This window comes from Anabrus simplex, chromosome 1, assembly GCF_040414725.1.
Source record: "Anabrus simplex isolate iqAnaSimp1 chromosome 1, ASM4041472v1, whole genome shotgun sequence".
Taxonomy (NCBI): domain Eukaryota; kingdom Metazoa; phylum Arthropoda; class Insecta; order Orthoptera; family Tettigoniidae; genus Anabrus; species Anabrus simplex.
In genome coordinates, this window is record NC_090265.1 from 960,642,664 (window position 1) to 960,669,623 (window position 26,960).

The 26,960-nt window shown below is 37.0% G+C and overlaps 1 protein-coding gene across 1 annotated transcript in view; it reads left to right on the top strand.

Moving 5' to 3' along the window:
• Positions 1 to 26,960, top strand: part of CCT1 (chaperonin containing TCP1 subunit 1) — a 249,867-nt gene that overhangs the window by 164,701 nt on the left and 58,206 nt on the right. The window contains exon 11 of the mRNA XM_068225314.1: positions 974 to 1,166. Coding sequence (XP_068081415.1) covers positions 974 to 1,166 — 193 coding nt within the window. The remainder of the gene's footprint in view (positions 1 to 973; positions 1,167 to 26,960) is intronic.

Here is a 26,960-nt window from a genome sequence, read left to right on the forward strand (position 1 = left end):
TGGACGATAACTAGCTCAGAAAGAAAGAGAATAGAAGCTTTTGAAATGTGGTGTTACAGAAGAATGCTGAAGGTGAGATGGATAGATCGAAACACGAATGAAGAGATACTGAATCGAATTGGTGAGAGGAGATCGATTTGGCTAAATTTGACGAGAAGAAGAGATAGAATGATAGGACACATCTTAAGACACCCAGGACTTGTTCAGTTGGTTTTTGAAGGAAGTGTAGGTGGTAAGAACGGTAGGGGTAGACCAAGGTATGCATATGACAGGCAGATTAGAGCAGATGTAGGATGCAATAGTTACGTAGAAATGAAAAGATTAGCACATGATAGGGTGGCATGGAGAGCTGCATCAAACCAGTCTATGGACTGATGACTCAAACAACACCATATGTAATAGCAACTTCTGGCTCAGTGAGGAAAGCAACGGGAAACTACCTCACTCCTGATTTCCCTAGTATGCCTCTTCAGTGACACTTAGGATATCTATGACAGTTGTTGGTGGAGCTGTAGAGGATCAAACCAGCCTTCGGGCTGAATACCCAACATACATACATTAACTAAACTTATATATATGTACATATACAGCACATGTTTCATGACATAACTACACAAACAATGCGGTCATCCGACTATGTTAATAATAATAATAATAATAATAATAATAATAATAAATGGATGTAAACATTTCATAGCCATACATTACAAGTCATAGTATTAATAATCATAATCTAAAATAATAATAATTCGAGCTTGATACTTGCATTATTTACCCATGGGTGAGAGAATATTGTTTTCAAGTTATATCAGTTTATCACACATCACAAGAAGTGCCCAACTTGCATTCATTATTGCTTGTTTCGATTGAGTCATGAAATAGTTAAGGAAACGGTCCTCAAAGTTGGGAAAAGATCATTAAAAATGGTTTACTCAAATCTGTAGACACCCTTGTATGGTTCCCTTCTTTTCAGCCCCAAAGCTCGAACAGCTGCGTCGATCATTCTGCGTGGTCCAAACGACTTCTACTGTGATGAAATGGAGCGATCTATCCATGATGCTCTTTGTGTTGTGAAGAGAGTTTTAGAAAGTAAAACTGTTGTTGCTGGGGGAGGTGCAGTGGAAGCAGCCCTCTCTATATATCTGGAGAACTTTGCCACTTCACTGGTAAGTCCTTCTATTTTTACCTCTTAAAATTCAAAACATTAATGTTTTCAAGGGTATTGTGAGTGGTGGTTGTGGTGCTTGCTGTTTTAAGAGAGACTACAACTTGGGGGTGGGGTGTTTTTAAGTAAATAATCCGTGCACCCTAATTTTAAGGAATATTTTAAAAGCTTTTTTAATAGCTTTGCTAAATCTAAATATTTTTATTGAAAACTGTGAATCCTACAGAATATAATAAATTACAATATTATGTAGCAACTTGTCCCTTCATGATCTTCATTAGTACGCCTATTGTTAAGCGGCATTTCAAAATGTACTGGCATCTGGTCTTCATTACCAGTTTTCGAGTGGGAGTATAAATTTCTTCAGAGCAAACCAATAACAAATTGTGAAAGTTCACAGTGGGCTGGTTTGTGTTGTGCAATGCTATACTTTCTTGCTGCAGTGTGATTACCAAGTTGCTCTGACTCTTTAATAATGTGGAACTTCTTAATATTTTGGGGTGGCACATCAGAGATCTGGGTGATGTGCTGTTGGAGGTCAGCTGATCCATCTATGCATGTTAAATTGCTACTGCGTGATGAGTAGGGCCCGGATGTTCATGCAGTAATAGGTTAGAATGCAAACTTCCTGAAGCGAGTAACAAGTATAGTCTACCTTCACAACAACTATGCTAGGGGGTTTGCATAAACAATAGGGGTGCGTCCCATCAAAACCCCTATAATTTATGTTACTCTTGCTACATTATGGAAGAGCGGGTGGCCAACACTTCCTACTAACCAAATTAGTTTGCAATCTAAGCGGTTATTGCATAAAAATCCGGGCCCTAGTGATGAGCCAACTACATGGCCTATTCCAGCTATGCATTTCTGCTGTGTGTCGCCATATAGCGCACAGTATTATTCTAAAGTCACCTACTAGCCAATGGTGAACCTCGCAATTGTATGCACGTCTAAATTAACATGTTACACAAATATAGAACAATGTAAAGAAATGGAACAAACAGGTGATGCAGTGCCTGAAAACAGTATGTTGAATCAAAAATTTCCTGAAAGGGCAGTCTGTCATCACTGACAATTTTTGCCTGCTAAGGTCACAGAAGTGTAGTTCCATGCTAAATCATCACACAAAACTGTACTCTCCAATCTGACCATCTCAGATTTACATGACATTCAGTAAGAAGTTGAAATACTTGAAGTTGTACACATACACAAAATTTTACCCCTCATTGATTTATGATATTCATATACCAGGGTTGCAAACATGATTAAAAAATGCAAAATTTTTCCTTACATCCTCTACAAAAATAAATCATCACATCTAATTGAGGTAGATGTTGGTCTTATTTTGAAGCTAAAGGGTCATAGTTTCTGTTATAAATATTTATATCTTAAAAATAAGTATTTTTCATTCAAAGGTTAAAAGGCATATCCTTATGATCTTGAGTATCTAAGAAAAGTATGATTTTATTGGAGAAGAAAATATGTTGAGCATTCTCTCTGGCATAAATTTCATTTTGGGATAGCTTTGGGAACAGGAGGAAAAAAGTATGAGTGTAGGTAATAGTAAACTATTATTGCACTAACATGCATTACACAAGTTCAGACATGTCTCAAGGTTAGTCTCTTCCTCTCTTTTTCTCTCTCTAGGTGCACTGCTAGTCTGCTAAGCAAGCTTAGTCCTGCTCAATCTCATGTGCAGTTCAGAAGTTACCAGAGACTATTGCTTCTGTAAGTAGTGATAACTCAAAAAAGTGCATGGAAATGGATAAGAAATACATACTGACATAGTGCTGCAACCCATTTAATATCAAAGGGCATAAGAGCAGTAGAAAGCAATTAAGGAGGGTGCTACCGTGGATGATGAAGAAACTACCACACATGAGTTGTGAAGAAATGATTTGTGACAACTGTAGGAAGAAAATTAAAATAACTTGTTCCTGAGAAAAAACTGAGCACATCAGTTGATGAAGAAAGTGATATTGAATTGGACACATATAGGACTAGTTTGCTATATGGTCATTAAATGAAAGTCTGAGTAGTATTGGTGCATCATTTATCAAGAAGAAGAGAATGAAGAGCTATACTGCAAAAAGAAAGCTATCAAAATTGTGAAAGTTGTAAAAGACAAGATATTTCACATTCCAGCTGAAGAACCCATGCCTGATGATGGTTGTGATGCCATTCTGCAACAACTAAAAGAAAAGTTTGAGAAATCATTGAGAACAGTGAGAAAGTTACAATTTTGACCATCCTTCCTAAAGACTGGACTACCGGGCGAGTTGGCCGTGTGGTTAAGGGCGCGTGGCTGTGAGCTTGCATCCGGGAGATCGTGGGCTCGAATCCCACTGTCGGCAACCCTGAAGATGGTTGTCCATGGTTTCTCGTTTTCACACCAGGCAGATGCTGGGGCTGTACCTTATATAAGGCCACAGCCGTTCCCTTCCCACTCCTAGCCCTTTCCTATCCCTTCGTGACCATAAGACCTATCTGTGTCAGTGCGACTTAAAGCCACTTTTTTTAAAAAAATCTTTGCGAGTCTTAGTGATTGGTACAAAAGAACACAAACAACAAACTCTAATTTTAAACAACCTGCAAAAGTGTGTGTTCATTTCAAACAGTCGTATCCTGGTGTGAAGATTGCTTTTTCAAAATTTGCCTCTCTGCGGCCTAAACATTGTGTTCTTGTTGGAGCAAGTGGTGCACACACTGTATGTATTTGTTCTTTACATCAGAATGTGAAATTATTAATGGACAGGTGTAAATAAAACAATCTAATGGAAGACCATGACACCACTATCGTGTGCAATCCACCGAACTACAGTGTTGGTTTCAGCAATGTAGTGACTGCAGGATCTAATAATGTAAAGAGAATATTGGAAAATGTACTAGACTCAATGTCCTTGAAAATGTTACCTTCAAACATTGGATTATATCACTAACTAGCTGACGTACCCTTGCTTCACAACGGAATTCTACATTGTATACGGAATTCTACAGTACACGTTATAAGCATGATTGTATTAAATTGCATAGCTCTTAACGTTACCCTAGAAACGCGACGGGGAAGTCACCAAACATCTTTTCTCATGTGAAGACTGAGTTAGGGAATTTTCACTGTAATGGTAGATCCGCTTGCATACCATCAGTTACAATCAGTTTTGGGAGTTTTCATTATAATGGTAGACACACTCCATCTGCCTTTTTACATCCTCGGAAAGACTGTCTCAGTGGTTTTCCCAACTGAAATGAACATGCATTACAATGACGTCGGTAGGAATGGCGCGATTAAAAGCAATGCTTTCTTATGAAATACTTGATCAAATGAATTAACACACATTTTCTCACTTTTAACGAACAGGACTACACTCCCGATATCTAACATACCAAAGTTCCAGAGCTGGAATGACCAAGCCGCAGACAGCTGGGATTCGTGAACACTTCTTTTTTCGGTGGGAAGAGGGTCGAATAGTGGAGACTCCCAGGGCAAAAACTATGTTGCTAATCTGTTTTCTAGGAATACCTGATGAGTCAGAGAATATCAATTGACTACACTGGCGGCGGAAAAATCTATCTGACTTGGAGGCAATTTTTCCTCCAAGCCTGAGGAGAAACCCCCTCTTCACTGATTATTTGGAATAAAATGAATGTAGAATTTAATAAAAGTGAACAGCAAGAAGTTTTCCTTAAGTAACTGCTCTTCTCAGGGTTGAATTTTAAGTTATTTAGTGAATTGTTTTTAGACCAGGCCATACTACTACTACTACTACTACTACTACTACTACTAAGTCAGCCTCTGCCTTAATTATGCACACTGTTCATTCAAACAGCGCGTCAGAGTAGGGATCGAATAACTGGAATACTATGAAGAACCAGTGTGTTACGTACCAGCTGTATCAGAAAATGTATGAACCAGAGAAATGGCATGCTAAAGAAGAAAGTTTTCTAACTCCCGGGCTATTTCCTGCCAGTATTCAGTCAGGCTATTATACTAGGTATGCAGAGTAATCCCATCTATCGGAGTTGAGAGGCAGCATAGGAGACAAATAACATCACAACAAACAATGGCCAATGTAATGTTTTTGTTGATCAATGTTATGCACTTTCAATATTTTAGGCCTTCACATTTAGTTTTCTTCCGACTCTGAAATACCACTCTGATCATAGCCGGTACGGTAAAATTGAATAAAACATAAATGGTCGGAAATTGTATTCTCTCTAACTTTTGTTATGTAGTACTTTTCGACAGGACCAAAATTATAGGTATTTAAAAATTGAATTTTAGGCGCCTTTCCCTAAACTACTATTTCATCCCGGGGTGAATAAAATTGTGTATAGCTTAGACTGTATTGTCTTATTCCCCGACTCTATATACCAATTTTCATTAAATTCTGTTAACCCATTTTCTCATTGCTCGGTGTCGATATGGACTTGGCAACAATAATACAAAATCATGAATATCTGTGTTATCATAGCCGGTACGGTAAAAGTGTATAAGACATAAATGGTTGGAAATTTAATTCTATATTACTTTGGTTATGTTGTTTTATCAATATGACCACTAATAATATAAATATTTGAGAATTAAATTTTAGACCTTCCCCTAAACTACCATTTTACTCGGCATGAATAAAATTATATATAGCCTAGATTGTAGAGACTTATTCCCAGACTTTGCATATCCATTTTTATTAAGATAGGACTACCAATAACATAAATATTTGAAAATTAAATTTTAGGCCTTCCCCTAAACTACCATTTCTCTGAGCGTGATTAAAATTATTTGTGGCTTAGATTGTAGCGACTTATTCCCCGACTTTGCATACCGTTTTTCATAAAATTCTCTTTAGCCGTTTTCTAGTGATGCATGTACATACAGACAGACGGACAGAAATTATGAAAAGTAAACAGTGCATTTCCTTGTTACTGTGGACATGACCGATACAGAAATACCATTCTTTTCAAATTCTGAGCAATGTACTGACAAAACTCTTATTTTATATATATACACATTGAAGACATTTATCAAGTCCACTGTAGAATTCATGTGTGTTTGAGTCATCGGTCCATAGACTGGTTTGATGCAGCTCTCCATGCCACCCTATCCTGTGCTAACCTTTTCATTTCTACGTAACTATTGCATCCTACATCTGCTCTAATCTGTTTGTCATATTCATACCTTGGTCTACCCCTACCGTTCTTGCCACCTACACTTCCTTCAAAAACCAACTGAACAAGTCCTGGGTGTCTTAAGATGTGTCCTATCATTCTATCTCTTCTTCTCGTCAAATTTAGCCAAATCGATCTCCTCTCACCAATTCGATTCAGTATCTCTTCATTCGTGTTTCGATCTATCCATCTCACCTTCAGCATTCTTCTGCAACACCACATTTCCAAAGCTTCTATTCTCTTTCTTTCTGAGCTAGTTATCGTCCATGTTTCACTTCCATACAATGCCACGCTCCACACAAAAGTCTTCAAAAACATCTTTCTAATTCTGATATCAATGTTTGAAGTGAGCAAATTTCTTTTCTTAAGAAAGCTCTTCCTTGCTTGTGCTAGTCTGCATTTTATGTCCTCCTTACTTCTGCCATCGTTGGTTATTTTACTACCCAAGTAACAATATTCATCTACTTCCTTTAAGACTTCGTTTCCTAATCTAATATTTCCTACATCACCTGCCTTCGTTCGACTGCACTCCATTACTTTTGTTTTGGACTTATTTATTTTCATCTTGTACTCCTTACCTAAGACTTCATCAATACCATTCAGCAACTTCTCGAGATCTTCTGCAGTCTCAGAATTCATAGATTCATTATTTCTAAGTCTGCAATTACAGACACACTCTTTCAATGCTGTTCCACAATTATACTTGAAAAGCCTACAAGATGACATACAGGTGGGTGAAATTAATGTGTTGTGTGATTTTGTTGAAAACTATTTAATACTACAAGACGAGGTGCAGGGTTTCCACTAGAAGAATGCCCAAGCATGAATACATCCATTTGCCATCTACTGCAGAGAAATGCCTGCAGGGAAATTGGCATGTACAAGTTAACACATTGCGGACCGGATGCTCATCAAACTGCGCTTGGTCATTTTCTGTGTAACTTACTGCTACAGCGCATGCACATAAATAAGTCTAGCTTCACTAACCTTGTACTGAGTATGGTGAAATTTACTGGAGACCTTTGGTAAGAGTCCTAGTAATGTTTCCTGGTGTGGTAGGCTGTGTAGCAGTGACCTCTGTGAAGGGGCACAAAACAACTTTTGCAAGTGTACCTTGTTTCACTTCATTTGCTGTTGCTGGAACACACTCTGCACTTTCTGGTTGGATTTTGTTTCATTCCTGTAGCTGGAATTTAGACTAGATCTTCACTGGGGCAATCCGAACACTTATCCACGTATAATTCATTAACTCGTCTGCATCTAAGCTCGTGTTCAGTGTAGGAAGCACCATCTTACCCACCTCATGGCTCCTTGAACGATGTAAACATGAGGTCGGAAAACTTAGCAAATGGATCATAAAACAGATGAAGAATGTAAAGCAAAGCTAGCATGCAATAGATAAAATCTTCAACTCCGAGATTCTAGTAACCTTGACCGCCAGCTACTTTCAGAAGTTTCAACAGATGTCACCAAACATAAGAGTCTCTTGAAGACGAGTTAACTCTTCTCCCGTCCGCAACGCTCGGCCCGCCAAACATTAGTTAACTCTTCTCCCGTCCACAGTGTGTTAAGTAGTTAATTCAGACTGTTTGCAAACACACTAAAATAGCTGTACATGGTTTTCAAAAGCTTCTCATTCAACTTCTAAACCAGACCATGCAAAATGTAACTAAGGTATATTATTTCTCAGATGGGTGTGGAGGCCAATGCAAAAGCAGGAAAAAACTTTTCAAACCTGCTGCACTACAAAATTCGGGATTCCAGTTAAGTGGCACTTCTTTGCCACATCTCATGGCAAGAATTCATGTGACAGAGTAGGTGGAACTGTAAAGAGGCCAACAACTAGGGCAAGTTTACAACATATCTATACTGATCATATTATGAATAGACAAGACATTATCAAGTATATGCACTTTGTGTGTCAGAGAGAAATCGTGGAAAATGGGAGGATGCTTCACAGTCGACATGAAGCTAGACCAATACCTGGAACTCGCCCATTTCGTACATTCATCCCAGGAACAAAGAATGAGTTAATAATGAAATGGCATATGGCTTTTAGTGCCGGGCGTATCAGAGGACATGTTTGGCTTGCCAGGTGAAGGTATTTCGATTTGACACCCGTAGGCGACCTGCACATCATAATGAGGATGAAATGATGATGAAGACGACACATACACCCAGCCCCCGAGCCAGAGAGATTCCCGACCCTGCTGGGTATCAAACCTAGGGCCCAGTGACCACAGGCCATCGTGCTAACCATTTAGCCATGGAATCGGACAATGAATTAGTAATAACGAGGTTTTCAGCAGTCATAACTAGTAATGTTCAGGAAACAAATACCCCACATGAAACATTGTCTTTGGAGGGAATGAAAGGTTTTGTCTCCTCTATCTGTAATGATGCGTAGTGGTTACGTTGTCATGGATTTGAATGTAACCTCACAGGAGATTTTTTATCAATTTCCTACATCCCATAGGGCTATCACCATCATGTATCCTCACCAGCCAGACATAATGAACATTCCAAGTGAACAAGTTCTCATTAAGGTTGATCCATATACTGCCAACTAGCTGAACTTTCTGCTATGGACACTCAAAGTTCAGAAGAAACACTACAGAGTAGGAGGCTCTAACTTGGTTTTTTTTTTTTTTTTTTTTTTTTTTTTTTTTTTTTTTTTTTTTTTTTTTTTTTTTTTTTTTTTTTTTGCTAAGTTTTCCTGAGTGTTGTACACAGCATTAAATTACGTCCTATCAAGTAATTTCCTACATAAATGTGAAGTTATTTGATTGAATATAAAGTATGATGTTTTCATGATTTTTTTTCCCCTCATGTTCCCAAAATGAAACCTATACCTATCTGTTTATCATATATCTTTTTTTTTTTTTTTTTTCAATGAAATTAAAAGTACACTTTTCAGATACTCAGTCAAATGTCACCTTGTGACCTTGGAGTGAAAAATATGGATTCATCACTTCAAACCGGAAACAAATCTGCAATCCATGGACTGGTGCCACACCAACTCTCCCGCAAAGAAAAAGTTCAAGGCTGTACCCTCAGTTGGGTAACTGTTTTATAGGAAACTACATATGTCGCTTTAGCTTCAAAATAAGACCAATACGAAGGTTGTACCTCACTTAGAAGCAAGGTTATGATTTATTATTTTTGTACAGCATACACGGAAGAATTCTGTATTTCTGCATTTTTTAAATCATGTATGCAACTCTTCTGAATGTGTAAATTGAGGGGTAAAATTTTGCGTTTGTGCACAACTTCATGTATCTTAACTTTTTACCAAATTTCTTGTGAATCTGAAATGGCTGGGTTCAGAACTGTGATTTGCTATGGAATGACCCAGAAAATTTAAGCCATGCAATGACATACCCTACTTCTACAAACGAAATTATATATGCTAGTAAGCGTACCTTCAACACTCGGCATCCCCTATTCTTTTTAAAACATTTTTTTTTTTTTTTTAATGCTCATCACTCCTGCCAACTTGACTAGTTACATATTGAAATCACGAGACATAATCAACAAACTAACCTCGGTGTAAATACCAATAATGGATGTTCCCTTACCCAAGTAAATGATCAGTCTAAAGATATTCATAATTGTCGGTTGTCAAGCTCGGTGAGAAATTAAGGAAATAAATACACTTTCTCGCCCTCACTCAAGATAATGTTATATATTTCTGCCTTTATTTTGATATACACATGATTTTAACTGTATTCTTCGGTGTTTGCCTGTTGTTAGTAATACAGCTCCCTTCTTAAAATTTGCTATTACTTTTCAGACTGAAATCATGCTGTAATAATACACACAAGCAAATATATTACATGTACATATGCTGTAAGTCAATAAGAATATGGAAAAGTGAATTCTGCAAACCTTACCAAAGTCATAAGACAAGGGGTTATGTGAATAAAAGTGAGTAGTCTTTGCTCACAGTTTTGGAGCAGTTACTCGCATTGGTATGGATAAAACCGGGTAGTACATGCTACTTTCCCTGAAAGTTCTCCACCTTGAGCAGTCGCTCTCTTCCTGTTGCAGAGCATTTACTCAATACTGGTATGAATAAAATACAGTAAACCCCTATTTAACATTTTTACAAGGACCTGATTCTTTAACCTTAAATGGGGGTTTACCTTAAATCCAGGTTTCAGTAGAAAGCACACCATTTCCAGAGATCTTTGTCTGTATTAACATACCATCATACATTATTTACACAGTGACAGCAATAAAACAAGGAGATATCTACCCTACACACTCTACTGTTGTTACAATTTGTGCTTCATTTTGACAGATTTTTGTCAGTGAATACAAAACTGTATTGGTTTAAGGTTGTTCTTATAATGTTATACATGATTTTCCATAAAAGTTGGGAAAGATACCAAACTCGCACAAAAACACAAAATCAGTATGAAGCAGTAATCGGTTTGTTTTAAACATTTTCACGGATGTTTTCCAAGCAGTGGCTTACTCATTAGCACACATTTTCTAATTCCAGTAGTTTGAACACGCTTATTCAGTTTCATTCTTAAAAATTGTATTGGAGTTATAGCATTACTCCAGAGGCTTGTGGCAAACATTTGTTTTCTTACTTCAAACGACGTCACCTAACCTAGATTTACTGCGCACGTTTTATGAATGTAGAATAATATTTTCACTGTAAATTTACATGGGAACAGCCTTTCTGAAATTTAACAAGACGCGAAAGTACATCACCAAACCTGTGAGATTAGTTACGCACACCACTGTATTTTGAGAAGTAGTATCACATTATTTTATTTCAGTACATAGTATCAAAATTAAGCAATCGTTTACTTCAACCTTGATTTCTAAGGAGTTAACTGTCATTGCACTTATTGCAAAAACATGTTATCCCGGTGTTCGTTTCCACCAGTTGGAGTTGTGAGGAGACAGGAGACCTCAGGTTCGCTCAAGATCGGCTCGCTCGTGCTTTGCGAGAAATTGATACGGAAAATGATTGATCGCATTCAGTATAAACACTGGAGTCGTGTGTATGAATATTGATAACCGATAAAAACTGATCCTCCCAACTTTACCCTAATAACAGATGAATCAGTAAAAGGGTTCTCTTTGTAACCGAAGGATATTGCACATATTATAGGAACTTCGGAAGGTTATAATAATATTGTAAGTACACCCACGGTCGGATGTATATGCGAGTCCGGCATCCCACTTCAGCCCTAAGTGCCCACGCTCTAAATTCCTCTCCTGCCTTGAATCATCCTTGGCAAGTTTGATGTCTTTCTCATAGGTTCTTAATGTCCCATAACCAAAATGAATAGAAATAAATATTTGGGAATTTTAACGTTTCCTTAATGCTAAATGCATGTTTTGCCCTACTGTGAATTATTTTAAATCTAACATAAAATAATAGAATAGAAATACTAACAAAATTTAATTGACTTGATCTCCAAATTGGAAAATTTTAATAAAAATTTTATGAGATACTAATTTTAATAAAATAGAATAGAATAATGTTTCGGGCCTGGAAATTTTTTCCGTTAGATGCGGGTTTACACCAAATTGGGGTTATACTGTATACATTTTTCTCACCTGATGGAGTAAATACTTGTGAATTTTGGAGTTAACCTCTGTAGGTGACTTGATCGAAGAGTATACAACGTAAACATGCAATGGCGGAGTATATGTATGCAGTACAGCGCAGAAAGATTTATGAAAACAATACCGACTTACGTGTGGTTAACTATAAAGATCTTTATGGGTTTCATCAGCAGAATGTTCGGTGGTTGGCGCAGCACTTGTTGGACTCCAATGAAAGAAGACAGGAACTTTGCGTAGAGATGAGAAAATTTAAATCTTCCTGCGTTATGTGGGTGATCCACGATTTCAGGGTGGAGTGGGAGATGTAGGAGTGGATCAGAGCATTGTATCTCTTGATGTATACAAAGGTAATGAATGGCATCTTAGCAAATGCAGACCAATGGTTATGTTTTCCTGTTACTGACAATGCCCTTGAAGCCACAAAATTTGAATGGCAAGAAAAGTACAGATTCCCTGCGGCTGTTAGAGCTCTCAATTGTACTCTTGTGTTAGGTGGGGAGGAAAAAAAGCCTAGTAGACTTTTTTGACGTGACGTTCATATGAGCATTGGCCAGACCTTAAACTCAAATGACGAGACATTCACACGCTTTTTGAGTTTATTAACTCGATCATTGTGGTTTGATTATTTTTATAATGCTCCCACTAATGATAAAAACAACTCCTCAAAAGACCATGAGGAAACAGAAGAATTTTGGGACCTATCGGACCAGACCATAGATAAGATCCCCAGACACCATGTAAAATTAATAGGCGACTTCAACGCTCAACTAGGCAGAGAAAGAAAATACCATGACATCAGAAAATGGCCAGCACATAAGAAAACAAATAAAAATGGAGAGAGACTAGTTGACCTGTGTAGAAACCATAATTTAATCTCAAAATCTACATGTTTTAAGAGGAAACCTCAAACTCAAAACATGGAAACACCCTGACCATACCAAATGAGAATGGCAACTGGATCACATCTGCATGGACAAATACCACCACAAAGAGATCTATAACGTCAAAGTCCTCTGACACAGGTTCAGATCACAACGTAGTTGAAATTAAAATTAAACTCACTCCCCAGAGGCGAGAGCAAAAGCAAGCCCTTAAAACTAAAAGAAAAATAGGTCCTATCCAGCTAATCAAAAACAAAAAATTACCAGAAAGGAACTTCAAAAAAAAAAAATCACAGATAAACTTGAAGACTTAGTACACAACCTTAAACAAATTACAGAAGACCTGGCTCCAGTTAAACCACGTAAAAAACACCAATGGTGGAACAGTGAGTGTGATGAAATAGTGGAGAAAAGACGTCAGGCATGGCTATTACATCAGTCCCAAAAAACAAATATCCTATCAAAATGTAGTAAAACAGAGAAAAGGAACTACTCAAGTCTTATGAAGAATAAAAAGACAACATCATAAGGACACACTGCAGTTCATTGAAGAACAGTTCAATAAAACTCATTCAAGGGACTATTACAAAACCTTCAGAAAGCAGTTCCAAAAATGTAAACCCCCCAACCCTACTGATGAAGGATAAAGACAATGCAGAAGTTATGGCTAAACATTTCAACAAGCTTTTAAATTGTTAGGAACCTACAGAACTCCTTCATTTGGACACCAACACCCTGATAAAAACACCATCAGAGAACATCATTCCCCCCACAATAAAGGAAGTCTACCAAGCTCTGAATAAATCAAAAAACTACAAAGCGCCAGGAGAAGATCAGACCTTTGCGGAAATCTGGAAATATGCAGGAACATCAGCAAAAATTGCCCTCCATCAACAACTTGTCTCTATCTGGATTAAGGAAGAACTACCAGAACACTGGACAACAGCCCTCATTCACCATCTGCACAAAAAAGGAGACAAAACCGACCCTAATAACTACAGGGGAATCTTACTCCTAGACATAACATACAAAATATTTTTAATAATCGTCCTTAATAGGGTAAGTTTACAACTTGAGAAAGAACTAGGAGAATATCAAAGAGGTTTCAGATCCTGGAGAAGCTCTCCTGACAGATCATGAGTCTTAAGTTGAAAATGGGCTATAATAGGAGAAGAAACAGACCCAAATTAATAAACATTATAAAATTGACTCTCACTAACACCAAATCAAATGTGAAGTTTAGGGGTGAAACATCAGACACATTTGAAATTAAAACTGGACTACGGCAACGAGATGGGCTCTCGCCACTATTATTTAATTGTGCTCTAGAAATGGTAATGCGGGAATGGTTTAGGAAATGTCTCCCCAAAATGAAGATTGGCTGAAAAATTGAAACAAATTGCCTGGGTTCCGCTGACGATTTAGCATTACTAGCAGTGGACATAAAAGAAGCAAAAACCCAGATATCAGAACTTCAAAACATTGCAAATAAAATTGGCCTCAAAATATAATTTGAAAAAACAGAAATTATGCCCCAAAAACCAATACAACTAAAAGAAGTTACCGTAAATGGCAATAAAATCAAAATAGTAACTCAAGTTTAAATATCTTGAAGTAATAACACATAACCTAAATGAAAAAATCTCAATCCAAACAAGAACAAATAGATTAGCTAAAGCACAAAAATTAACATGGGATATCTACAAAAAGAAATGTCTATCAATAAATGCAAAAATAAAACACTACAACACAGTTATAAAACCAGAAGCTACGTATGCAGCAGAAACACTTTTTCACCTGAATAAACAATCAAAGACTGACAGACTTCAGAAAATTGAAAGGAGGATTGGAAGAACCTGCATAAACAAAAAATACCAGAAAGGTGGACAGTGGCGGTTAATATCTAACAAAGTCGTGTACAAAGGGCTAGAACCCATTACAGATACTCTGCATAAGAGGAGACTGCGATTCTTTAGACATATCATGAGGATGCAGGATTCGAGACTTCTGAAACAACTAGTACAACACAATCTTGTCTCAAAAAATACCACAACAGGATGTAAATGGTTTAGAGAAGTAAGAGAGGATCTGAAGGAAATAGGTCTTACAACAGAAGTCGCCACAAATAAGATAAAATTGGATACAAAACTCAAGAATACAAACCTCCGCTGTACCCTTACTCAAAACAAACCAACAACACGCATATTTTCAACTGAGGAAAGGGCACGAAGATGGGAGCGTCTGAAGAAGTGTTGGGAGGACCGCAAAACCCGAACAATCCCTTCAAAGAGACCTGAACGACGGACTAACTAAACTGATCCTATGTTATCATAAAAGGAGAAGAAGAAGATCCGTGTTAACCACAATCTCTACTCCAATAAATATACCTTTAGTAATTAAAAATCAGCCTTTTCAGTACTTAAGAGTTGTTTAACCCCTTAAGCGGGGAACTCGGTACACACTGGCTCACTCTCAGGTGGGGAGCGATTTCCCAGATTGAAGAAAATATTTAATTACTTTATTAAAAACAAACTTAGAGTAAAATGAACTATTGAAGGGGCAAAAGAGAAATATTTACTTGAAAATTATTTAATTGTTGAAAAATGTAATTATTTTAATTTTTCATTACTTCGTGCGAAAACGTACTAAGTGCTTTCACACTGTGATATCGAGGTTGCTTCTTCCTAACAGCAAAGCTCTGGTATTTGTTTTTACAGTAACATTCACCTGAATATTTTAGGCAGTTTCCTATCAATCTCTGCCTGGAAATAAATGTTTCTGTTTGTAAATTGTAGATTTACAAAGTTTACATGTACTTAAAAAAATGTACAAAGGAATAAATTATAATGCTCACAAAATTTTCTGTTATGTTGGTTAGCACTTTCAAGGGATCAAGTTTATATAGCCTCCCTACAATTCATAGTGACATAAACGGACTATATTACACTAAAATACAGAAAATATTTACAGTATTTACAGTCTTCACAGTGTTATGTCTTTTACAGCTGTTCATTATGATACACACGGAAGCAGGTCATGTTATATAACCTGTCTCGCTTTCGCATAATTTATATAATTCCATTCCAAAACTCGATCGTTTTCTTGTTACGTAAACTTTCCACCCTAGCCACCCTTTCCATAGCAAGAGGTTCTCATCAATTGACATTTTGCCATCAGGGGTATAAGCTTCCGAAAATTTTGCTAACAGGTGGTCAAATACTGGATTTATCTTGTATATTTTGGTAGGAAGTTGTGCATTATTCACCTCATTGTCAGAGATATGTAAAAAATTGCGTAGAAAAATCTATAAATAATAATAATAATAATAATGTTATTGGCTTCATGTCCCACCGACTACTTTTACGGTTTTCGGGGACACTGAGGTGCCGGAATTTAGTCCCGCAGGAGTTCTTTTGCATGCCAGTAAATCTACTGATAAGAGGCAGACGTATTTGAACACCAACTAAGGTTAAGTTATGAGTAGGTTCCCACCTTCCAATACTTATCAATTTCTATATAATAGGTTTATTAATTACATAACATAAACCATATAATCTCTAGTACATGTTTCGTTCCGATTATGGAACATCTTCAGCTAAAATTTGACAAAATGGCAAGACAATTAAAATAAGTTGATGTTATGATGATACAAAAGCTAAAAGATATGATAAAATGGCACGAAGATTAAAACATATAATTATGATGATGAAATAAAGTTCATTCGTGTTGGTTAAAAATTCAACAAGTCAGTGTTCAAATGACGAATTAAAAACGGCGATAAAAGTTCTTCTTCATGTTGGTGACGTGTCCATTTTGTTAATCTTGAAGATAAATTGGAGAAATACAAGATTTTCTTAATGTATATTTATCGGGGGAACTCTTGATAAAATAACCGTTGTTGAAGTTGAGTTGTGGTTAGATTATTGAAATGAGTCTTATAGACAGTCGTGTCGTATTTAACGTCCTCCCTTATGTCGTGTTGTTAACTGACTAAATACGACACGACTGTCTATAAGACTCATTTCAATAATCTAACCACAACTCAACTTCAACTACGGTTATTTTATTAAGAGTTCCTCCGATAAATATACATTAAGAAAATCTTGTATTTCTCCAATTTATCTTCAAGATTAACAAAATGTACACGTCACCAACATGAAGAAGAACTTTATCGCCGTTTTTAATTCGTCATTTGAACACTGACTTGTTGAATTTTTAACCAACATGAATGAACTTTATTTCATCATCATAATTATGTTTTAATCTTCGTGCCATTTTATCATATCTTTTAGCTTTTGTATCATCATAACATCAACTTATTTTAATTGTCTTGCCATTTTGTCAAATTTTAGCTGAAGATGTTCCATAATCGGAACGAAACATGTACTAGAGATTATATGGTTTATGTTATGTAATTAATAAACCTATTATATAGAAATTGATAAGTATTGGAAGGTGGGAACCTACTCATAACTTAACCTTAGTTGTGCTGAGCCAATACGGAATAAATATGAGATTTATAAGCTGTATTTGAACACCTTCAAATACCACCTGTCTGAGCCAGAGTCGAACCTGCCAAGCTGGGGTCAGGAGGCCGGCCAGGCCACTCAATCTGGCGAGAAAAAATCTCTTCTGTGTCATCAGCTCATAGAAAATAGGCGTAGTGAACAAGCGATTGCGAGAAATAGTGTCCTAATTTATGTTTCTGTACAATCCCCTGCAGCAACAGTATAGCCATAAGAAGCTTTATTTCATCCTTATTTGTTCGGACACGGTCTTGATCTCAATTCCTTCCTTTCGTCTTGCTAAACTGGGTTTTATGTGCGATTTCCTGCTCGGCATCTTTTGTCTGTTCAGCTATGTTCTGGCATATCTCGTCATAAATCGTAATTAAAACATTTCGCTCAGTTTGATTTTCCCTAAAATCACTCTCTTTACATCACGATGGAAATTTGAATCAAAGCGGGAATTTCTTTGTCCATTTTCAGTAGAAGTTGACGAAGAACTTGCAATGGTTGGATTGTTATCAGTATTATCGTCACAACTGTCACTGTCATGATCGCTACTTGAACTGGAATCGAACAGGTGTTGTCTCTTTTGCGACTGCTGAACATTCGCATCAGCCACGCCCAAACCCTGTATACTCGAGCCTGCAGTACTTATTGCAGGTAATTTCCTGTCACTTACGAATTCCCCTTCGGCAGAACTTACTTCACTAATATCACAATTCTCTCCACTAAATTCCAACATTTCATTTATCATGACCCATAAATAATCTTCATCTAACAGTGGGGGCCGGTAATTCGTTATAGATATTTTAGCGGAAAAAAAATGTAAGAAAAAGGATGGAATAGAATGTTGGTCTCAGCAGCTTGGACGGAAATCATGAAATATGACTGTATTACGGATGCGTACTATAATAAAATGTTGTGTAACTCGCAATAAACGCACAATCCAGTCGTGAAGGAAGAACTCAAGACTGGGGATAATAAATCAGGTCAGTTCTAAAATGTCATCAGAGGGTTCTCTTCAGTGTCATAATCTCTAGAAATCCCTTTCAGCAATATTATTACATCCAAGGGATGATTAGGCGATGAGATAGATTCAGCGTGGAGCTATTAGGCCTTAGGTCGTCCTTGCCCAGACGTAAGCTGCGTCCTTTATGTTGCGACTCATGGATGACACATTGGTATTGGGAGAACATAGTTGAAAATATTCACATTAGAGGGCAGACACATCCAGAATATGCTGCTGAAAAGGAAATAAACCTCTGCAAACAGGCAACTGAGAAAAAAATATAATTTGAATCGGCGGATATATCCGCGTTCCCCACCGAGCAAGCAACTTGTAGCCCCGGGTCTCGCCGCACCGCCCACCGAATGGGTTAATTATTTTTTATCACCTCATACACCGTACATGTTTCGAGGACCTTACTGTCCTCCTCAGCGTTTTTTTCTCTCGCTACTAATTAACTCTTGGACCTCTTTACTTAATATTGCCCTTCAAAATTCTAAACGTCTCTTAATAGAAATCTAATATGTAATAATGAAAATAAAACATATCCTAAATGTCATATAAGAACACTAAAACTACACTTTTGTATTTACAATTTTCTTAAAATGTCATCCTTGTCTATTACCTAAAAATACAATCAATTTATTAAAATTAGTGTCTCATAAAATTTTTATTAAAATTTTCGAAGTCAGAGATCATGTCGTATCCTAAATGTCATACAAGAACACGAAAACTACACGTTTGTATTTACAGTTTTCTTAAAATGACATCACTGTCTATTACCTAAGACACTTAATTAAAATTTTCCAATTTGGAGATCATGTCAGTTAAATTTTGCTAGTATTTCCATCTGTCCTCGAAAATCCCTAGAGTTGTAGCTCTTCACTCCAACCTACACTATAAGAAAGAAAGAAAGAAAGGAAGAAAAGTGTCTAAAAATCCATCCCTAATAGAATATTCTGAATTACTCTGAGAAATTTCGAATTGACTTTCTTGAATATGCTGTCATCATATATAAACATAATTGGCCTTGACCTTAGCATCAGGTAATATTATCACTCACCTATAATGCGGGATTATGAAAGGAATACCTACTTCTGTATACTTATTGTCCGACTCACTCGGTCAGTTGTTCTATAAATATAGTGCGTTCACTTGCCCTTGACCTCTGTTGGTTGTCAATCGTGTCAAAACAAAGTTGGACCTATTCCCTTTCAATGGCACGCACGGGGAAGGAAGGTGGGTAGAGGGGAACTTGCGGGCTACTGGACATAGCTGATATGAATGGGAGGGAGAAGCTGGGGAAGGGATGGACTCCCATGGATACTGATGTTGTAGACTATTTATTTCTTCCTTCTCTTCCTCTTCATGTATCTTCTTGTTAATTTAAATAGTATATTCTCCTCATTCGATGTCTCATTTAAATTAAATTTGTTTCTTTTGTGCTAAATAAATCCATAGTTTGTCCAAAATATCCATAAGCTTACTTTTCTGCACTGTATGTAATATCCGCATTACTTTCTCCATGTTCGTAAATTTATGATTGTGCTTTTGCATGCGTTCGCCCATTGTTGAAATCGTTCTATGCTTTACTGCGTTTACATGTTCTTTATACCATATCTCCAGGCTCCTTCCCGATTGTCCGATATACTGACTTTTACACTTTTGACATGTTAAGCAATATACTGGATTTCAAATTTTTTATATCTGTTAACTCTATTAATTCTTTGTGAATTGAATAGAACTTTGTTGTTGTTGTTGTTGTTGTTGTTGTTATTATTATTATTATTATTATTATTATTATTATTATTATTATTATTATTGTTACGGAGTTCTCCGTGGTAGTTAGAGGTGAAAGAAGGTGCTGGGATGAACAGGTCTCAACTTACGAAATTAAAGTTAATTTAAAATTCAACACGGTTATATTTTCTTTTCAAGATCAAGAACTAACAAGTACAACAGGAACTTGGTTATATAGCAACAAAATAAGAATGTACAATTACAGTTTATTAATATATATTGGGCTTCGGGTTCCAAAACACAATCCCTGAGCAATGAGCCCAACTTTATTTATACACAAGGTTTAACAAAGGGGCCGAAAATCCCAATCATACCCAGGAGCACTCGCTCCCTATTACTCAGTAAAGCCTGCTCGAGGCACACAGAAACCGATTTAAGAAAGAGCAACCCACTCTCAAAGTTCAAGCCTATCAAAGCCCACACCAAACTCCACCTTCAAGCTGACCTCCAAGCACATGAAAACAGGGGTAAAAATACCCAACCTACCGAGGCTTACTCAATAAAGAACCAGGACAATTACATGGCCTCCAAAATACCAACTTGAGAGGAGGCGTACTTGCACTCCTAATACACTTTATTAAAACCTAATTTGGCCCTAGGCCGCTTATGCAAGGGCTAATCCCATTCTACGGAGGTGACACGATAGAAAACTTTATGACATTACGAGTAGAAGGGAAACAGTTATGAAAACGTCACCTCAAAACAAAATGAATGGAAGCTCGAGAGGGTTAGGCGCTCTCTATCCCAATTTGTAGTTTAAAGAGACAGAATTTATGCCAAGAGTCTATTACATTTTAGAGGAAACTTACATGGTAAAAGGTATCGAACCTGCCCCGAGAGTTAAACTGCTGAGCTAGCAAGAAAAGAAGTTATTAAAAGGCCATTACCTTATTGATGAACCGCTGCCCGAAGGAAGAGGCGCTTCCCGTCCCCTGCTACATAATTTACACAATGATAGAGGTTACTGAAGTGGCGAGGAGACCAGAAAATCAGCAGTTTATATACCCTCGCGGAAGATTCGAGACGTTTCATGAATGATTACAACCCGCCCACAAAATTTTATTGGTTACCAAACACAGTTACAGAGTAGGTTGGGGAAGAAAGCCCCGATTGGTCGAAAATTAATTTAAGAACTGGCGGAACGAACGGATTATCATTGCCAACTCAAACAATGACAGAAAGAAATTTAACAAAGAGCAAACTTATGACTACAAAATTTCTTCAAAGAAAGGTTCCTTCACTTTGCACTAGGGTGCACAATTGTAGTTCTTAAGTGGTGCCATCTAGAAGAGAATGTTCACACTTCTTGCTACAGAGAAAACAAATATAAATCGAAAAAGACACAGTTCAGAACTCTTCAAAATTTACAATAGCGACATCTTCTGAGAAACTTTAGAATTAACATGGTTGTTAAAGTTCAAGCTTCCTCCAGTAGAGGAATTTCAACAGGCGCAAATTTTGAATTAACGGCGTGGAGGTGTACCGCCCGGTACTATTATTATTATTATTATTATTATTATTATTATTATTATTATTATTATTATTATTATTATTATTGCTTACAAATGTTCTGTAAAAATATGACATTCCAATGGCAAACTGTATAGCTCTAGCGCAGATAATGCTCTTTATTATGATGGGAAGAAAACAAATAGCATTGCTGCTAAACTAAGAAAGCAGTGCGAAAACATTACTTTGTATTATTATGGGATGCCCATGCCATTTCATTCATTTGGTTGCCATGAAGGGTGCAGACTCCCTTCCTATCAAAATTGACGAGATGGTGATTGGTATTTATTATTTAGACAAAAGCTCAAAGAGAGAAAATCTGAAATGTATCAGGCTTTTTACCAGACTGATATTAGAAAAATATTAAAAGTATGTGTGTACACACTGGTTATCTTTCAGGAAATGTTTGGAAAGATTGATTTCACAGTGGGAATCACTGGAGAGGTTTTAAAGGATGAGGTAAAACGGTCCAATGGCACAGGCTCATATATGAAATATTTCCTAATTCCTAAGCTAAGGGCACACAAAGATACAGAATTGGAACGTGATACTTGTCTGTAGAGTACAAGTCCAAGATTCTATTATTTCTGGAAAAGGGAGTGCATAGAATAGTTTCATCTCCATCTGTGAAGAAAATAAAGGAGCCTAGTCGCAGTGCCAACATTTCACGAGAGGAGAGACTATTTCTTTTTCTATCCTCAAACTTACATAAAGCATTTTGCTCATTTCTCACATTTGTCATCCCTACATTTGAGAAAACTAATAAAATTCTTCAATCACAAGCACCTCACATCCATGTCCTAAGATCCGTGCTGACTGATATGTTGAAGGGCACACTGTGTAGGTCATAAAAAAACAATATCCTACAGTTTTAGAAGTGGTCTATCACAGGGGAGAGAATCAGAAAGCTGATGATTTAGTAATTGGCTACTCAACATCTCGTCTTATAGAAAATCTGGCACCTGAGGAGAACAACTTTTATTTGCACATCGGGAACTATTTTATCACAGTCTGTGATTATATTATTCATAAATTTAGTTTGAATATTGAAGTTTTTGTTAATGTTAAAGTAGCACAGATAAATTTTTTGCAGAGTTCTTCCTTCAATGCCATCAAGTATCTTGTTTGCAGGTTTTCTGTTATATTGCCAGTGAAAGATGAAGATGAGAAAGAAGCTATGGATGCATTACAGTGGCAGTTTTGTGGTCTCCATTTGAAGGATTTACCATAGTCTGTTGTGCAAGGAGAAAGAGTAGGTTGTTTTGGTCTGCTATACGAGGCGGAGATGGGTGTTTCAAATGTGATAGAGTAGCAAAAGTAATGCTATCAGTTTTGACAATCGCACACAGCTATGCCATATGTGAAAGGTTGTTCAGCCAGGTGAAGAAGAGAAAGACACTACTCCAATCACATACCTGCCAAGTAGTTTGGTTCTTCCGTAAAATGTACGGATTTAGTGTGTTTTATGGTTGTACGGATGAACATTATTGTACGGATTTTGAATATCTGTGCTTGTTTTCGCTTTCTGCATCCAAATCAGATTTGTTTGACTTTCGATAGTAGCTGAAATTCGACCAGTAAATGTATAGATATCACCATGCTTTTGTCACCGGTTCGACCTCAACTGCTGCTTCATTCACTCATCATTGAGATGTTTCCAAACAAGTAGCAGGCTGTGAATGTATATATAACTTTAGTAACTGTGTTGTGCTTCATAGCAGTTGAAAGGCTTTGTTTGTGTGTGGGTATGAGGTTAGGAGTAACATTGGTAGTTGTTCCGAAACTTGTGGAATTGTATGACGAATTTGTAAGCGATTTAGTATTTGTAATGGTGTTCATAATGAGTTCAACTAAGAAACAATATTATCAATCCTTTATGGAGACATATTCTGCTGAATTTCCTTTTATACGATCACGGAAAGGCGAAAAATTCACATTCTCTTCCATGTGCTCTTGTGATATAAATGTTTCTCACGGAGGTAGAACAGAATTAGTAAATCATATTAAATCTGTTAAACACGTCTCCAATACAAAATTTAAGGATGGCGGTCAGAAAATTAATTCGTTTTTTACCTCTTTTGGAGCCAACCTTGATATAGTAAGAGCGGAATGCTTGTTCACTTCATTTTTAATTGAACATTATATCCCATTATCTGCTGCCAATGATGCTGGTGCTCTGTTTAGGAAAATGTTTCCAGGTTCAGAAATTGTAAAAAAAAAAAAAATGGCTGTTGTCGTGCGAAAACCACACACATTTTGAAAGAAATGGCTACGGATTCAAGAAGTGAACTCCTTGGTTACATGCAACGTGGGCCATTTTCTTTAGCTACAAATGGAGCAATAGTAATGCCAAGCTCTACCCTACTGCCGTCACCTGTTATGTGGCAAAGCAGGAAAAGATAGTTCAGTGTTGTCTGTCCCAGCCTTGGTGGGTGATCCAACGGATTTAATATTGGTAATTTGGTAATTTCACAGTTAATATTACAAAATACCAATTAAAAATTGTGTAGCGTGCTGTTCCGACAATACTCCAGTCATGCTTGGAAAGAAGAATGGAGTTGCTGCTGTTTTAAGGGAAGCACAGTCATCCGTCTTTGTACTGGGTTGCTCGTGCCATTTTATTAACTTGGCTGCTGAGAAAGGTGCAAGCAGTTTGCTTGTTAGTTGATGAACGATTAGTTGACATCTTATTATTTAGGAGAGAGTTGTAAAAGAAAGGAACGTGTTAAGAAATTCCAAGAGCTTGACAACAAGGAAACGAAGAAGATACTGAAACATGTTTACACAAGATGGCTATCGTTAGGAAGGTGTCTGTAGAGGCTGTTAGAACAATGGGATCCACTACTGGGTTTCTTAAAGATGAGGTGCTTGTTAATGCTCAGTGTGCATCACCTACTAGCTTAACATCATTTACAATCCCCAAAGCAGACCTGGTAGTTCCAGGGACCATGAAAAGCGAAAAGTTACTGTGTCGTCAGAATTGGTTGCTCCCAAGAGATTTGCATGTGTCTCAAAATCTGACACTCCTGTGCTAAAGAATAAGAAAAATATTCAAAATTGTGAAAAAAAGTTTTTTATGGTTCTGTCATAAGGCTTAAATAAGGCATACTGTGCCTACCTGTATGCTGTCATTCCTTTATTTGAGAATCTCAATTCTACACTTCAGAATGCTTCCCCTCACATCATAAACTATTAGAACTAATGACGAGCCTGTTAAAGCAGCTGCTTTCCAGATTTGTTAAACCAAAAGTGATCAAAAGTTCCCTTTTATTGAAAGTTCCATACCATTCTATTGAGAATCGGAGAGACAGTTATGAGCTAGTCATTGGCGTTGAGACAGTGAACTTGGTGAAGGAACTTAATAATAGACATAAATCAGCATTCTTTTCATCTGCCAGGGGTTACTTTTGCACAGCATGGGAGGAAGGACAGTGAGTCGGTTAAGGATGCAATGAATGTGCTTCAGAACCAATGTGTAGCTCTTCAGATTGATTAAGAATCTGACAGATGACACCAAATGGGCTTGCTTGATGAACATTCGTGGACCTGATTGTGTTCGTAAGTATGATAGGATATCCAGGCTAATGCTTTCTGTTCTGACTCTACCGCACAGCAATGCTGAGTGTGAACGTGTGTTCAGCTTGGTGAAAAAGAACCAGAATCAGTTTAGGTCCTCAATGTCAAATGAAATTCTGGATTCTATTTCTGTTTGGAAAACCAGAAGAACTGGTCCGTGTTACTCGGGTACTTTCTCCAGAATTTCTGAAGAAAGTAAAGAACGCAACTCATTTCCAACTGCCCACTCCAATGTGTGATGGATAAGAGGCTGCATACTGTGAACATGACAGAATTTTGTAAATAATTGTACATGTTCAGTTTAATTTTGACAGTGACATTCTTATTGTGACCCGCAAGTTTAAAATGCAGAAAAACTCTGTTTTGTGTACTGTGTGAACTGTTCCCAGTGTTAAGTGAAAACAGATGAGCACTCATCAAGATGTAGCTTTGTGTAAGTATTCAATTTCAGAGGTGATCATAACATGTATTTGACTTGTATTGGTATTGTTTGTAATCTCCCCCCTTGCAGTCTTTTGTCACTATGTCTCAAGACTTTGTGACCAGTGGACGTGTTAACATTTTTCCATTTTAGGATCTTCCGGATTTCTCATTTTGAAAGTTGGCAGGTATGCAATCATCTCTGAATAACAAAAATCTTTGTGAACTGTAGGTAGTCAAATAAAGTCTGATTGGAATGTGTTATGAGCAGCAGTATGGCAATGCATTGTTGAAGAGGACATAACTGCAAGTTCAGTGCTAAACCAGTAAACACAGCAGTCTGTCACACACATGCGTATATTTTTCACTGTTTGGTAAGTTTCTAAATGTGTTTCTTCACATGTGTGTGTCATAAAATGAGAATGATCAGGTACATTTTCTTGTAACCATTTTTATTTTTTCTTAGTTCAAGATTTTAAACTTAATAGTCAATTCGCATTGTAACTGTGGATATGTATGTCTTTTTTTAACAGTCCGTGGTGTAATATACATACTGAAATAGAATTAAAATCTTCTTTTGATTTCTGAAATTTGGCAGGTATGTTTTACTACCATTCTGAAATACATCGGTCCCTCTCCCTAAGCAGGGGTAATATAAGATGTGTGGTTACGGGCTAGAAGACAGCAGGGATAGTTAGTGCTACTATTAATTCATTATGGGTACCTCGAATGAACCCACGAAACGAACACAGATAGGAAGAATATGTATCCATACCTGCTAACTTTTGCGGTTTATCTGTAAAATTGACGGAAATTGCAGCATTTTATGGTTTCACGGATAGTCGGTGTAATTTTACAACTTCGCATAGAAAAATTTGAAACTTTTACATTTGATAATCCACTTCCGTACAATCAATTGTTTGCGTGGGTCGAAGGCAAATCCACAACAGTCCATAATTCATTCTTTGATAAGATTGATATTTTTAACCGTGTGATGTTTGTGTTATTGGAATTGAATTTAAAGCCGGGATAACAGTTCTTCCATGTGAATCAAAGGTGTTGGGAGGCTCTGCTCCGCAAATTATTTTGTTTCGCTCCATTCGCTTGTTGTGATTTAACCCATATTCTTTGACCACGTGAGTGTTGTTCTTTGTTCTCGCCTATTAAGGTTATGGCATCTTTTAGTGAAGTGTTAGAGTATTTGTGTTATAACTTCGTGCTTCGCAGTTTCCTGTATTCGTTGTCTAATTACATACGTTCCAGTGACTGTGTATACTGCCATTAGCGAAGCCTATTAAATTATAAAGAAGAAGAATTGCATTCGTTTCACATGTGTG